We start from the raw sequence: 15,000 nt of genomic DNA on the forward strand, positions 1-15,000 counted from the left end.
AGGGCTGGTCAGTCAGTACTGCCAGTGTCGCCGCACGTAACTGTTGTACAAGACTTAACTGGCAGTTTGTGACGACCTCTAAATAACGGACTGTGGAGGGCCACGGCATCGAGGCTTTGTTTATCGTCCGTGTGCATCATTCACTCGATTACTCGTTTAGTGATCCCCGATAATTGTTCTTTCTTTGCACGATACTTGACGACTCCAGCTGTTGGTGATGGTTGTGGTGTGACTGACAGGTCGGTTGAAGCAACGTCATTTGGCCTGTGGTAGACGTTATCAGGAAGGCAGAAGGCACTGACATATCTGTGAACAATATTGCTTCGGAAACAGTACTTTTGCATCCCATCCTATAATGGAGACAATGTAATGGATGCATTTCATTATGACGATTTGTTTCAATAGTTTAAAAGTGTCTTATTTCAACAGTTCTGCCTCGTGACACAGATCACAAAAATAATCAAACAATTTGGTGATATACAGTACAGTGAATGACTAAATCAATATAGACTTTATGAAACATGGATGTTAGCAAGACACAATCAACGCGACACAGTAAACAAAACAGTCCAGTCACCTTGGGACAACAAGTATTAACAGTAAGGTAAGGCTAAAGCTCCAGGCACACCTGCAAACGCCAGTTTGTTACGTATTAAGGAAGCACTTCACATACGCGGGCGAAAGACATGCATATAAAACTATGATACGCGCTGAAACACACAGAAGTCCACTCACATGCTATTACGCGCACAAACACACACACACACACACACACACACACACACACACACACACACACACACACACACACACACACACACACACACACACACACACACACACACACACACCCCTCCCCTCCCCCTCCCCATTCCACAACGGAATCAGTGTGTCAGGGACGAGGCAGAGGAAGACAGGAGTGCTTGGGGGGGGGGGTCATGGAGATAAACAGGTTCCACGGTTTGTGTTCCTTAATTACGTGAAGCGATTTCGCAGGTGAGGCGCAAGTGTGAGTCTTCGGCGGTCGTTGGACTAAAATGTGGTGGATGGTAAACAAAGAGACAAAAAGATAATGCTTTTGTTCTCGAAGTGATCTGAGGTAATTTCTTTATGAATAGTTAAATATGTACTTTATATATGTGATGGTATCGAGTGCTTTACGAGAATATGTTAGAAGATGCAACTGATTAGAGAAAGCTCAAACACTCTCGTCGTCGCAATCTTACCTCAACAAACTCAAACAGTCAGACCTCAACAATTGACTTACTTCAGATAAAACAGGATTTAACGGAAATCAATAAATTTAAAATAACATCGAAAATTAATGAAAGTAAGGAAGATTCATAAATAAAAGACTAAACAGAAAACACATTAGGCTGTCTGAAAATCATGCTCAGAAGATTATCACTTATTATGACATGATTCCGCGATGCCTGAGCATCAGTATGTAATACCACAGACGTCTGTGGATCATTCTAGAATTTTAATTTTCTCTCCAGGTAAAAACACCGTTACAAAAAATAGTGGCGATGATGAAGTACCACACCATCTTTCTTTTTTTCTCTCTCTTTCAAAAGAAAGAATAAAAAGAGGTTTCATTAGATTGTGAATTTTCATATCTCGCCGTCAAAACGTCAGGCAGGCAAGTTTTTTCCCGGGCGTTTCAAAGTGGAGCTTTTAACAGATTCGCACGCCCACGGGGACTTACGACAAGCCCTGTTCGACTCCAGAGCACCATAAACTTGACAGAGCGAATTAAATGGAATGGCAATACGTCGTTACGTCGACCATGACGTAACCGGTATTGAAATCACGGTTGCATGCGGGCCGAGAACCAGACGGATCTTGCTGGAGGTGATACTGTTGATAACCGCCGAGGTTCGGTTTTCCTTTTGCAAATGCAGCCTTTGACATTTGAATCCATTCTGTGCCGGCGTGATTAACAAACATATTCCTCTTGTTGTGTTATATATATATATATATGTGTGTGTGTGTGTGTGTGTGTGTGTGTGTGTGTGTGTGTGTGTGTGTGTGTGTTTATTTTATGAATAGTTACATATATGCATACATATACATATACATTCATAAATATATATATATATATATATATATATATATATATATATATATATATATATATATATTTGAATGTATGTATGTATGTATGTATATGTATATATATATATATATATATATATATATATATATATATTATATATATATATATATATATGTATGTATATATATAAATTATATATATATATTATATATATATATATATATATATATATATATATATATATATATATATATATATATATATATATAATATATATATATATATATAATAATATATAATATATACATATACATACATACATACATACATACATTCATATATATATATATATATATATATATACATATATATATATATATATGTGTGTGTGTGTGTGTGTGTGTGTGTGTGTGTGTGTGTGTGTGTGTTTATGGATAGATGTATGTATGTAAGTGAGAGAGAGTGTGTGTGAATGTCTAGGGTATTTTGTCCTTTCAATACCGTAGATAGTAATTATAGAACTAGCAGCGTAATTTTACTAGATGAGTACATACAGATTCGTTACAGACGGAGCTGGACCTGCATTGATTACAGATTCTGGCGCGTGTATGAATGTAGAATGAGGGTGCAACACACATTTTTAACATTAAACGCATTCACATCAACAATAACTTTAAGGTAATTAACATCATTAATGAGTTCAGCAAAATGTCATTTACGACTGTCAGGTAGAGCGCATAAGAAGGGTTGTCATGACAGTGTCCACTCGGTTCACTCCGTCGTCGGAACCCGTTTCTCGGTCTCGGAATATAGATACTTCCCAGGGCGAAGTCGTCCTGGAAAGCACCCGAAGCGGGTGGACGACTCTTTGCGGTGGTCGTCCTAATATCTCGGTCGTTTCAGTAAGTCGGGAAATTGGTGTGGGAAAGACGAGAGGACGAGAAGAGACATGACATGACGAGGAGAGAAGAGAGGAGATGAGAGAGGAAGGGAGACAAAGAAAGAAAGAGAGAGAGAGAGAGGCTGACATAGACATACAGGATCAGGCGAACAGATAGCCCGAAAAAAACTATTAAAAAATGAGTAAACAAACAAACGAATCCAAATCCAACGCAGCGAATAGCCTCCGCTCATCAGGACAAGGTCAGCGCCTTTCGCTGCCTCCCTGTCTCCCTGCCTCCCTGCCGTTGCTTTCCACCTCCCCGGTTGGTCGACGTCCGTGCTCAAGAGGAGGCGATTCTCAGTCGGTCTAAGTGTGCAAGACGAGACACCGCCTGGCTGCCGAACCTTGCATCATCCTCTGCGCCGACGAGTAAACTGGTCGAAAAATTAGATGTTTAAATGTGTGTGTGTGTGGGTGTTCGTGATGACCCCCTTGGAGCTTAGTTTCGACGTAGTGTGTATGCTTATCAGTGTGTAGAAATAACAGATTTACTTTCAAATGTTTTTTGATGTTTAATTATATTTCAATAATGTTTCAGTAATGCATATTTAATTGTGTATAGAAATTATAGATTATATTCACTATATTTCTGTAATATTTCCTTGTTTCATATACACAGTTAAGTTTAAATGTGCTGGTATGGGTATGCAGGCAAACTTTAGTTCTGTCATAGCGAATTATTTTCATTAGTTTTAAACGATTGTTCAAATAAATGTTTCAGACATGCATGTAGCTGAAGAGACGGACATTACAATACTAATCAATTAAATATACCATTAATTTTGTAAATGAAATCATTATCAACACAAAGTTATACAGAGATACAGGTACAGATAGAGAATGATAAAAATAATCCGAGTTTCTTTCTTACGAAGATTTGCTCACGTCTCGATAACTTAAGCTTCTCTCTACTGCATGCATCGGTCCCCCAATCCAGCACATGTAAAGCCAGTTTCCTCCTTCCCCCTCCCCCTTCCCCAACCCATTGATATCCCTCCTCTCCCCCCGCTCATCCAGCCCCACCGTCATCCGCTCTTCCCAGCCCCCTTCCCCCCACCTCTCAGACTCCGAAGACACAATAACCCAGATGCTTCCAGGCAGTATTTCAACCGGTGCCGATGACTTCTTTTTCGCATTATTGATCAGTTTAAAGTTCTACACAATTTGTCAAATAAGTAGTATTACAGACGACCCGGAGATTTCTTTTGAGGTTTTGATGTTAGCATTTCTTCGTGAATGGAAATGCATGCGTTGATGCTTGCACCTCTCATCACATCATCATTCATGTTTTGATCATGTCCATGCGAATTATATCTGCGCAAGTATACATACGGCAGATTAAGTTCTTTCTTAATGGATAATGTAAATATATTGATTTTAAGAGCATGGCGATGTTATTTGGCATGATGACTACACGTTCATACTGGTTTGAATGAGTGTGTTGACCTCTCCAGCACTAGAGCTGCGGCATACTAGACACAAGTGTAACTGATTTTGTAGGTATGATTTTATGGATATAGTAACTACAGGTATGCTGCTTTTATATCTGTACTACCTTAGTGGACAGAACCATTAACGGCATCTTTGGCATTAGCGCTTGTCTGAATGACTCAACGTGTTTCTTGCATGTGTCCACAAAAATCTCACATGTGTTTTCAAACTGGTTTATAAATAGCAACTCGAAGGGAAAAAAAGAATGAAAGGGAGAGAGACTGAAAAGCGGAGACAGAGAGAGGGAATGAGGGAGAGGTAGAGAAAGGAGGAGAAATAGATAAATGTCCTAATCATTCCTAGCAAAAGGAATGAGGGTTATGAATAGATGAGACGAAATGAAGAACAACAACAAAAACAAAAAGAAATCTCACTGCTCCCAGCAAAAAAATGAAGTCTTACTTAATGTGAGCCATGAGTTTACAACTTTTATTTGTGTGCGAAAGTGTGCATGACGAACAAGTGGGGAGAAAATGCCAGAGGTAGGCATGCGAGTTAGTGATGCGGAACATCTAATTGGAGAATTATGTTGGTACGTGTGTGCATGTATGTGTGTGTGTGTGTGTGTGTGTGCATCACCACCAAGTTATCTCAAAGTAATATGGATTTTGTCGGAGATAAGGTCACAGCGGGAGGTGAATGACAACCTCGAGCGAGGTCAGTGAACTCGTCTGCCACTCCTAGCGAATTCCCAAAAGCAAATTAAAAGAGGAGGGTGGGGGGAACACGCTCAACGGTTATGCCGAAAGGAAAAAATGAAGGAAATAGAAAGAAATCGGGACGGAAAATTCAAGTCTTTGGTCGAGCGCCGCAGGCTCTTGCGGGAGTCCGATGATCTGTTTCCGGTTCTTAAATATTTTATGGGATTTAAAAATGAAATCCAAACTCACACAAGCACACATGTCTATATGTATTTGTTTGTAATGTGTATGAACAAAGCAAAAAATATATGCATTGCCCCTCCTTCCCTCCCCTCTCCCCCCTTCGAGAAACAAAGGAAAATGATGCATGGACCGAGAGGAAAGGCAAGCGCACACGAATAAGATATCACGAAAGAGCAAAGGCAAGAGCGAATACTTACGAAAGAAGAAAAGAAATAAATATCAAGAATTATGTGATTTCATATCATACTTTATTGCTTTGCCTTGTCCATTCATTCTATTGCCTCTTCTCTTTCGTATTTCCTTAAGTTTAGTCTTATTCAGTTACTTGTATCTTTCCCACCTTTCTTTTCCCCCCTTGTCTCCATTTTCATTTTTATCTCTTCCTTTTCTCTCGCTTCTCTCTATTATTTTCAATTTTTCTTTTTCTCCTTCTTGTCACTTTATTCCCAGATGAAAGGAGAGTTTTTTCTCTCTCCTTTTTCTTTCCTCTTTTTCTTTAACATTTTTTTCTCTTTTCGCTATTTTCCCCTTTGCTTTCTCTTTCACTTCCTCCTTTTTTCCCCTCTGGCCTCCTCTTTTACTACATTTCACTCTATCCTCATTGTTTTTTTTAATTTCCTTCCCTATCTCATTACTCCAAACATCTACCCTACCTTTTTCTCTCATTTATCTACTCTGTATCTCTCCTTTCCACTCTCTCTTCAAACTAGTAGAGATCCTCGTTTTTTCCCTCTCCTTTCTTTTCCTTCCATCCTTTTTTTCCTTTCAGTTCCTCTTTTCGTTTTCCTCTAATCTCTCTCCCTCCTTGTTATCTCGCTTCCCACTCCTTTCGTCTCTTATTCTCCCTCTCATTTCCCTCTTTTGCATTCAAACCTCAAGCAAAACCAGGGTTTAAGGGAGGAGCAAAAAGAGTAAGGAAGGAGTCCAAAGGGTGATGGAGGAGTCTAAAGGGTGAGGGAGTCGGGGCACGGGTGGGCGTCGGGTGTAAACTGAGTGCCGTCGCGAGTTCAATTAATCGACGTGTTCATGACAGGGCGGTGCTGCAGGCTACGTGGCTAGTTTTTCCTCTCGGCCACACCTTCGTGAGGAACCTGGCTCCGGGTATCAGCTCTTCAGTCTTGCGGTGGAGTGGCCATTCTGGAATGTTTCTCTCCCGTGATTTTTTCCCCTCTGTTTCATCTTCGTTTCTCTCTGCTCTCTCTCTCGCGCGCTCTTTTTCTCTCTCTCTCTCTCTTTCATCTTCATATAGCCTCTCTTTCTGCTTTTCTTCCGCTCTCTCTCTCCAGCATGCCTCCTCCCATCCCTGTTTCCTCCCCTTCTTTCCATCCTCCTACCCCTCTCCCTGCTCCAAAGCTCTCCGATTTTCTCTTAAGTAAGGAATCCCTTTCTGCTTCCCATTTAAATAAATGAAATAATCAGCACAAAGACTTAATGTAAATGTATTTTAATCCAGTTGATAATAGCATGCTAGCATGGAGCCCCACTCCACGACTAGAGTATTAGCAGCAAGCACGTGGAAAGCAGCCTGGATTATGTCCAGGTAAACTCACGGGGTAATGGGTGGGCGAGGGAAGCGACACCTTTGTTTCTTTCGGGACGGTACAGATTAGTGTCTGACTTGAATTAGTTACAAATCAGTGTTAGCGTGTAAGTCAAAGTGTGTTTATGTGTTGATTCTGCTACTGTTTGTGGAAGTTTATAAAAAAAAATACGATAAGACATGCTACGGAACTTTATTTTTTTAGCACTAGAAGTACTCAACAACACACAAACACACATGTGCGTACGCGCGTACACACACACACAAACTAACAATTACGCTTACACAAACCCGCTAACAAACGAGCGATAAGAAGGGTTTCACTGCCATATACTTTACGCCAACGACACAACACAAGACAAACAACCTGAGTCTTTACCAGTACGACCTCGCCCATCTTACGGATAAAAGTGGACAATGTTTTAAGGTCACATTCCTTAGAGGAAGATCGTAGATAATGCATGAAGAAAGGTAATTACATTATAGACGATATGCAACAGGCGGAATATCCTGGAACCAAACCAGGTTATCAGATTTCTTGTTCAGCGATTTTATGGCCAGAAATGAAAAACGGGAAGCCATAAATCAAAGCTAAGAAGGAAAAGAGAAGAGAATTATTTACACAAAAATTCTAAAATGCAATAATTTAAAAACAATAATACCAGAAATAATCTCAGGAAAACATTTTCAAAATGTATCAACTTTTAGACAACAATTACTTAACAGCTTCATCAGGAAATAAAAGGAAATAAAATCAGAATATCTAGTAAATAAGGATTTTATGAAGGTATAAATCAGGTAGCCTTTCTCGTGCGAACAACCCGAAGCGTCTTAAAAGTCTAAACAAAGGCTATCTTAATGGCGAAGACTCTGTTGCACGTGCAGATTGCAAGGAAGTAATCTCACAAAAAGGCTTCACCAAATGTAGTGCCAGGACATTGTCTGAAGAAGGGTCGAAGAAGGCTAAAGTAATGATAGATTGTTAAACAATACTGATATGAATAAATTAATAAAATTAGATATAGGCTTGATGAACGACAAAAATAAAAACAGTATTAGTACCAAATGATTTCGGAAGGACACAGACCGTCGCTGTTCGTCTGTGGCGTCGGCAAGAATAAAGACGTTGAAGAAAGGCTGCCAGCCTGACAGGGAAGCGACAGACGTATCAGATAAGCAAGGAAACAGACCAGACAAGCCTTCAGACAGGTAGGGTTAGGTAAACATACGAACAAAAGGAGAACAGAAAACCCGATAATGGGTAATAAAAAGAGAAGGAAAAGCAAAGAATTGAATTGAACGAGCCATATGAAGACATTATACTGAGGCACCAAACCGAATCACATTTTCATCCTCGTTCAAGGGAGAGCCAGCTTTTTTTTTTTTTTTTTTTTTTTTTTTTTTTTTGGGGGGGGGGGTCAGCGTAACGTTAATATAGAGGCAAGATGGTATATAATGAAAACAAATTATAACAATCTATATGATATGTGTGGGTGTGGGTGTGTGAATGCGCGTGCGTGTGGGAGAAGGTGGCTCTTTTCATTCATTCGTTTTCAGTTTCTTTTATCCAGACTTATCCAGAGTTATAATCATGCCGCACTAACCTCACAACATATTTTCGCTGGACAGTCACCCCTTAGCTCCATATACAACAACAACCCCTCATCAGGCGGACTTGTGCTAAGTACACTGTTGCCAGGTAGAGCCCTTCCTTAGTCTGCTCGTTGCCATGTCCTGATCTTGCGAAAAAAATCGTAATATTCTTATATTCCCTGCTGATGGAATCATCCTGTGTGATGTAGTCTACGTCCTTGGACTCATGTTACAATAACAGACCACTCGGTATAAGTTCATCAAAACCGATAAAGAGAGAGAGGAGAGAGAGAGAGAGAGAGAGAGAGAGAGAGAGAGAGAGAGAGAGAGAGAGAGAGAGAGAGAGAGAGAGAGAGAGAGAGAGGGATGGAGAAAGAGAGAGAGAGGGATAGAGAGAAAGGAAGAGAGAGAGAGAGAGAAAGGGATAGAGAAAGAGAGAGAGAGGGAGAGAGAGAGAGAAAGAAAGAAAGAAATAGAGAAATAGATTAGTAGGTCCTAAATAAGCATATACAGTAAGGTACAGATATCTAAAATAGACAAATGAAAAGACAGACATATTAATTCATATATGCATAAACAAATAAATAAACAGACGGACAGGTAAAATATGTAACAGAGGGATGCGGAAGTAAACAGCAGTCTTCATGGCGTGTCACCTGCTACAGAAACCTGTTATTTGGTCATTTCGCTCTTCTGCGTCGCATTCCTTCTTTTGTTTCTCCGTCTTTCGTCATGTCCAGTAACATGATTTACTTTACTTTATTTCATTATAGTTACCTTTACTTCATTAATTACTTTAAATATTTTTTTGTTGATATTGTTGATACCCTCGCCCCTTCCCTCGTTGTATATGTATCTTATTTTTTGTTGTTCTTTATGATCTGTAAATAATCATCACCCAGCCATTTGCAATCCCTAAAGCCTATCATCAACAAGTAGATCAACCACTGATCCTAATCAACCCCCTCCCCCCCTCCCCCCCTCCCACTACACCTAAAATCAGCCCAAACTACCACCCGCCCCCCTGCTCACACTCCCTATCGAAGCCTGCCCAACGCGATATCACCTTTCGTCGGAGTCGGGATAGTAAAGCAGGTCTCCTCTATTCATTATATTTATAGCTTGAGCAGAGCAGGCAGAAGAGGATCTTGTTCTGGCGAGTCTTGGTTGCTTTATATTTGTTCTTATGTCGTTATGTGGAGTATAGTCCACTAAGTATTGCTGGAAGAAAGATGGTTGTGAAGAATGACCTAAGATCATATCTGAGTTCAGTTGTGTGATTTCGTATGACCTTGCAGGAACCTGTTTTCTGACCTCTGTCCATTTATGTCTGTGAATCCATGTATAGTAAGAAATTATCAGCTATCCCTCACACTATTATTACTAGATGGATTGCACTTTCGCGCTTGAATAAAGTTATTTCTTATTTACCATTGCAATCTACCGATTGCCCAGTCCTACGGATACATTTTCTCTCACATCATTCCAAGTTGAAAATGTGCAAATTGGTTCAAGGAGCTGAGGCGAATGCAATGGCAACGGATGTGGAGAATTGGTAATTGCAACCATGACCGTTTCGCCATAGGGACGTACCCTATCGACCATGACTTAATATAAGCTTGAAATGGTTTTCCTCGGAGTCTATCTTTTCCTGTGGTTCGTGGATAAGTGTGGGTGCCATCGGTCCTTATCATAGCACATGCATGGAGTGCAAGTGGTTCTTACTTGCTTGTAACCTTCGCGAGATTAGTGTCATCTAAGACAGCTCCAGTGCATTCCTGTTTATAAAGTGGATGACATTACGGATGACGAAGTGACGTTGCCCGAGCTTTACACATGAAGTCATCCCGTGACTTGGTATTATTTATCCTAATTAAGTAATGAACAGAAATGTAAAGTTAATTAGCATAGTCATTCTAGGGAACACAGACGGCTCGAAGAATTCATAAAAATGTCGTTAATTACAAAAACAAACATTAATTAGCATGAGCAATGAGACGGTGAATAAGAAGAGAAGAGGAGGAAGGTACGAGAGAAAAACAAGAGGAAAGAATGGATGAGGAGGAGCAAGAGGTCGGACAGAAAAGGAGGAAAAGAGGATGGATAAGAAAGAGAAGGGGACAGTTAGACAGACAGAGAGTAGAATAAAAAAAAAGTAAAAAAAGGAAGGAGAGGAGAAAGAGTGAAAAGAAGAAAAAAGAGGAAAAGAGGGAGAGGCAGAAGAGAAGAAAAATGAAAGAAAAAAGGAGGAGAATATGACGATCGGTAAGAAAGAAAACAAAAAGAAGTAGAAGAGGCGGAAGAGGGGTGAGATAATAAAAAAAGTAATAAAAAGGGGAGGGAGATAGAATAAAAGGAGGAAGAAGATAAAGAGGAAGAGGAGGTGAATCTGGGAGTGGTTGGGCAGGAGGGAGTAGATGATGGGGGTAGGAGGTGGGGGTGGGGGGTAGACGATGCGATCTCGTCCTGTGAAGTCGTCGACCCAAGGCCCCGTCTCGACCACCAACGACCTAGTTATACACCTGTCTCCACCTCTTCCTCCTCTCCTCCTCCTTTTTTTCTTATTTCTGATATTATCGCTTTATTTATCATATTATTGATATATTTTCTTTGTCATTTTCTTTGCCTTGTGTTTTATTGATGACCTCCTCCTCCTCCTCCTCATCTTCCTCCTCCTCTTCCTTTTCCTCCTTCTTCTCTTCTTTCTGATCTTACCAATTTATTTATTACATAATCATTCCGTTTTTATCATCTTTTATATTTTATATTTTTTTTTCGGAAGAAGGAAATGCATGTACATATTACATATTGCTCGTTGTCTCCAGAATAATCCGTATCACGTCGGGTCACGTTATCGAAAGTATCGAAAGTTTATAAATTTATCATTTTTCGTTATATTTCCTTTTTCTTTCTCTCTCTTGCGATCGCCATTTACCGTTTTCCCTGTAACCCTTTCTAATGCATTTTATTCAAAATGTCTAGCTTTGCCAGTTATCTCAACGTCCCGTATGTATATATGCATGTATATTTTTATTATTCTCCTCACTTCCATTCTCTCTCTATGTGTCTTCTCCCTCATTATCCTTATCCCATATTCTTTACCATGACCCACATTTCGCCCCATGCCTCTCCCAGTATTACCAACTCCCTGTTGTCAACTACGTGCAGCTTCCCCTATGAGCTCCCACGAGGTATGGGGCAGACAGACGGGGTAATGTGGATACGTTCTAGTTTTTGCCCCGAAACCGGTCGACATATGGGACTTATGTGGATCCGTTTTAGTTTCAGCGGAGGATTTAGGGAAGTTTGAATTTTGAGGCGTTTCCCTGTTGGTTTGTTTTGTAATCATTTATCCTTATTAGTATTTTCTATTATTATCATTATGTATTTTAGGACTAAGCACAGACCTGTAACAAGATAAAAAAACAAAAAAACGCGCAGACTTGATCAGGTGTGCGATGAGTGTGCGTTTTCTCTCTCTCTCTCTCTCTCTCTCTCTCTCTCTCTCTCTCTCTCTCTCTCTCTCTCTCTCTCTCTCTCTCTCTCTCTCTCTCTCTCTCTCTCTCTCTCTCTCCTTCTCTCTCTCTCTCTCTCTCTCTCTCTCTCTCTCTCTCTCTCTCTCTCTCTCTCTCTCTCTCTCTCTCTCTCTCTCCTCTCTCTCTCTCTCTCTCTCTCTCTCTCTCTCTCTCTCTCTCTCTCTCTCTCTCTCTCTCTCTCTCTCTCTCTCTCTCTCTCTCTCACTCACTCTCTGTATATAATTAACTGAAGCTTTTAGTGATGAGGATTATGATAGTGATCGGGTTAGAGTTGAAATTAACTCTGGAGTTGAAATGATGGTCACGGTAATTGCAATAATATCATCAATAATGAAAATTCAATAATCCAAATAGTAGTGATGATGGTAATAGTTAAAATGGAAATGGAAGTCAGAATAATGACAATTACGGATTTGACGATATAAGTAACGAGACGAATGATAATAATGACAATAATAATCATGATAATGATGATAATTACAACCATAACAGTAAGAATAATAACAATAATCACAATAATAATGATGATGGAAACAATAGTAATAATAGTAAAACAGTTGATAGGGATACTAGTGATGATATATATAATAATAACAATGGTTTTCATCATTGATATCATCATAATAATCATCATTATCATTGTTTTTAGTATTGTAATTATCATCATCATTGCTGCTGTTGTTGCGTGTTTTTTATTATTGGTTTTTATCATTATTATTACCTGTGTGGCATGCATAACATCATACAAAGAGTGTCTTCTGTTATCTATTATCTTTATCTTTATTACTCTCATGAAAACCCAAAATACCGAATCGCAGCAATAACGCCTCCGCCGACGCTAGTTGCTGCTGGCGTAGAGGATGAAATAATAGAGGACGATAATGGCAGTGACAACAACATATGAATAATGGCAGTCATCATCAATGGTCATCAATTATCATACTAGTAATGAATAATGTTTATCCATAAAATAGTAACGATGATGATGATAGTAATGATAGCGGTAAAGATGATAATGGAAATCTATCAAAATTATCGAATGCTATCACCATATTTATGGTTATGGTGATACCACCAAGAGCGATGGTACTGAAAATTATAATAACAATGAGAAGAACGAGAGTGCTACCATCCCTGCCACTACGAGCAATGATAATGATGGTCATGACGATGGTAACAATAACAAATTAATGATAATAAGTAATGATAATGACAGCGTGAATCATCATAAATAGTAAGGAAACTAGAAGAGAGTTGTGATGATGATATTAAAGGTAAGACTACTAGTAGCATTGCTAAAGATGAATCCAACAACTATAGACAAATAAATGGACGTGATGAAAGAGAAATTATAAGAATTAAGATGGTGATCACAATAATTCTAATAGTGGTTATAAAGATAACAGTATTGATAGTAATAAAGATGATGAGGAGGATAACAATATGGTATAACTTTTTTATATACTGAAAAAAGGTTACTTGAAGGAAAAGCATCCCGGTCATGTCCGTGCGCCCAGAAGTGCCACGCAGGTTTGTTTAACCAAAGGATCTTTTCTGCCTCAAGTACATACGTGTAGAGAACATGAACACACAACCAAATATGTCCGAGTTTTTCTGCCTTCGTTGCCTTTGTCTCTGTCCCTTGCCTTGTCTTTATCAGTTACTAATCTTGGTTTTATTTTGCTGCTCTTTTTTGTTTTACTGTCTGTCAGTATCTCTCTCTCTATTTCTCTCTTTATATATCTCTAATTTTTCTGTTTCTTTCTTTCTCTCCTGCCTTTTTCTTTTTCTCTTTATCCTCCCTCCATCCTTCCCTCCTCCCTCCCATCATCCCTTCCTCTCTCCCTCCCTCCCTCCCCCTCTCTGCCATTTCTCCCTCCCCCCTCCCTCATTTCTCCTTCCCTATCTCCTTCCCTCATTTCTCATTTCTCCTTCCCATCTTTCTCTCCTTTCCATTTCTCCTTCCCTCCTTCTTCCTTCTCTCATTCTCCCTCCTTCTCTCCTTCTCTCATTTCTCCCTCCCTCCTTCCCTCCTTCTCTCCTTCTCTCATTTCTCCCTCCCTCCTTCCCTCCTTCTCTCCTTCTCTCATTTCTCCCTCCCTCCTTCCCTCCTTCTCTCCTTCTCTCATTTCTCCCCTGTCTCTTAAAACACCGATGGAAATACCCCGTCAGTGAGGCCGCGATGCCGTGCCAGGCGCAGGGAGGTTAATCCCCTTAGCCGCCATCACCCATTACAAGGGGGGGACTCCATTACTAACGCCCCTGTGGCTGGAGTCACTGTTGCTTACGTGTGCGGAGAGCGCTGGGAGGAAACAAATTGCGTTTTTTATCATAATCATTTTGTATAGTTTTTTTTTATCATTTGTTGTTTCTGCCCCATGACATGGATAAATGAATCAGCGTCGATTGCTTTATTATTTGGCTTCTTTTTTACTTCTTGTCTTCTTGCTAGTCACAACACGAAACTTTGTTTTCTATAAATTCATTTAACGATTGAGAAAAACGCTGAAAAATATAGACATGGAGTGACACAAACACATACACAGATACACGTATATATGAAGTACACACACACACACACACACACACACACACACACACACACACACACACACACACACACACACACTCATATATATATATATATATATATATATAAATATATAATATATATATATATATATATACATAGATATATAATATAGATATATCTATATATAAGAGATATATATAGATAATATATATATATATATAGATTGATTGATAGATATAGATATAAGGGAGAAGAGAAAAATGTTCCAGAAGGAGCCATCTTTGGAGGCTGCGGCCCCGGCAGCGGCTACCTTGCCTCCGTGACCTTGTTGGTGTCTAGCGAACCGATCGTTAGGGGCAGCATCTGCAGTGTCGCCGGCGGGGTATGAGGTGGCGAGCTGGTACCTGGGCAGGATGGGTAG

General features: G+C 39.7%; 1 protein-coding gene across 3 annotated transcripts in view; it reads left to right on the forward strand.

The window, feature by feature from the left end:
- Positions 1–15,000, forward strand: part of LOC122256175 (uncharacterized) — a 107,835-nt gene that overhangs the window by 71,130 nt on the left and 21,705 nt on the right. Inside the window, exon 1 of one of the 3 annotated variants that reach the window (XM_043020679.2) lies at positions 3–604. The exons of the other annotated variants lie outside the window; for them this stretch is intronic. Coding sequence (XP_042876613.2) covers positions 522–604 — 83 coding nt within the window. The 5' untranslated portion in view covers positions 3–521. Of the gene's footprint in view, positions 1–2; positions 605–15,000 lie in introns of those variants that run through there. 3 annotated transcript variants of the gene reach the window in all.

This window comes from Penaeus japonicus, unplaced genomic scaffold, assembly GCF_977035675.1.
Source record: "Penaeus japonicus unplaced genomic scaffold, GWHDUDI00000001_assembly GWHDUDI00000004, whole genome shotgun sequence".
In the NCBI taxonomy this organism is placed as follows: domain Eukaryota; kingdom Metazoa; phylum Arthropoda; class Malacostraca; order Decapoda; family Penaeidae; genus Penaeus; species Penaeus japonicus.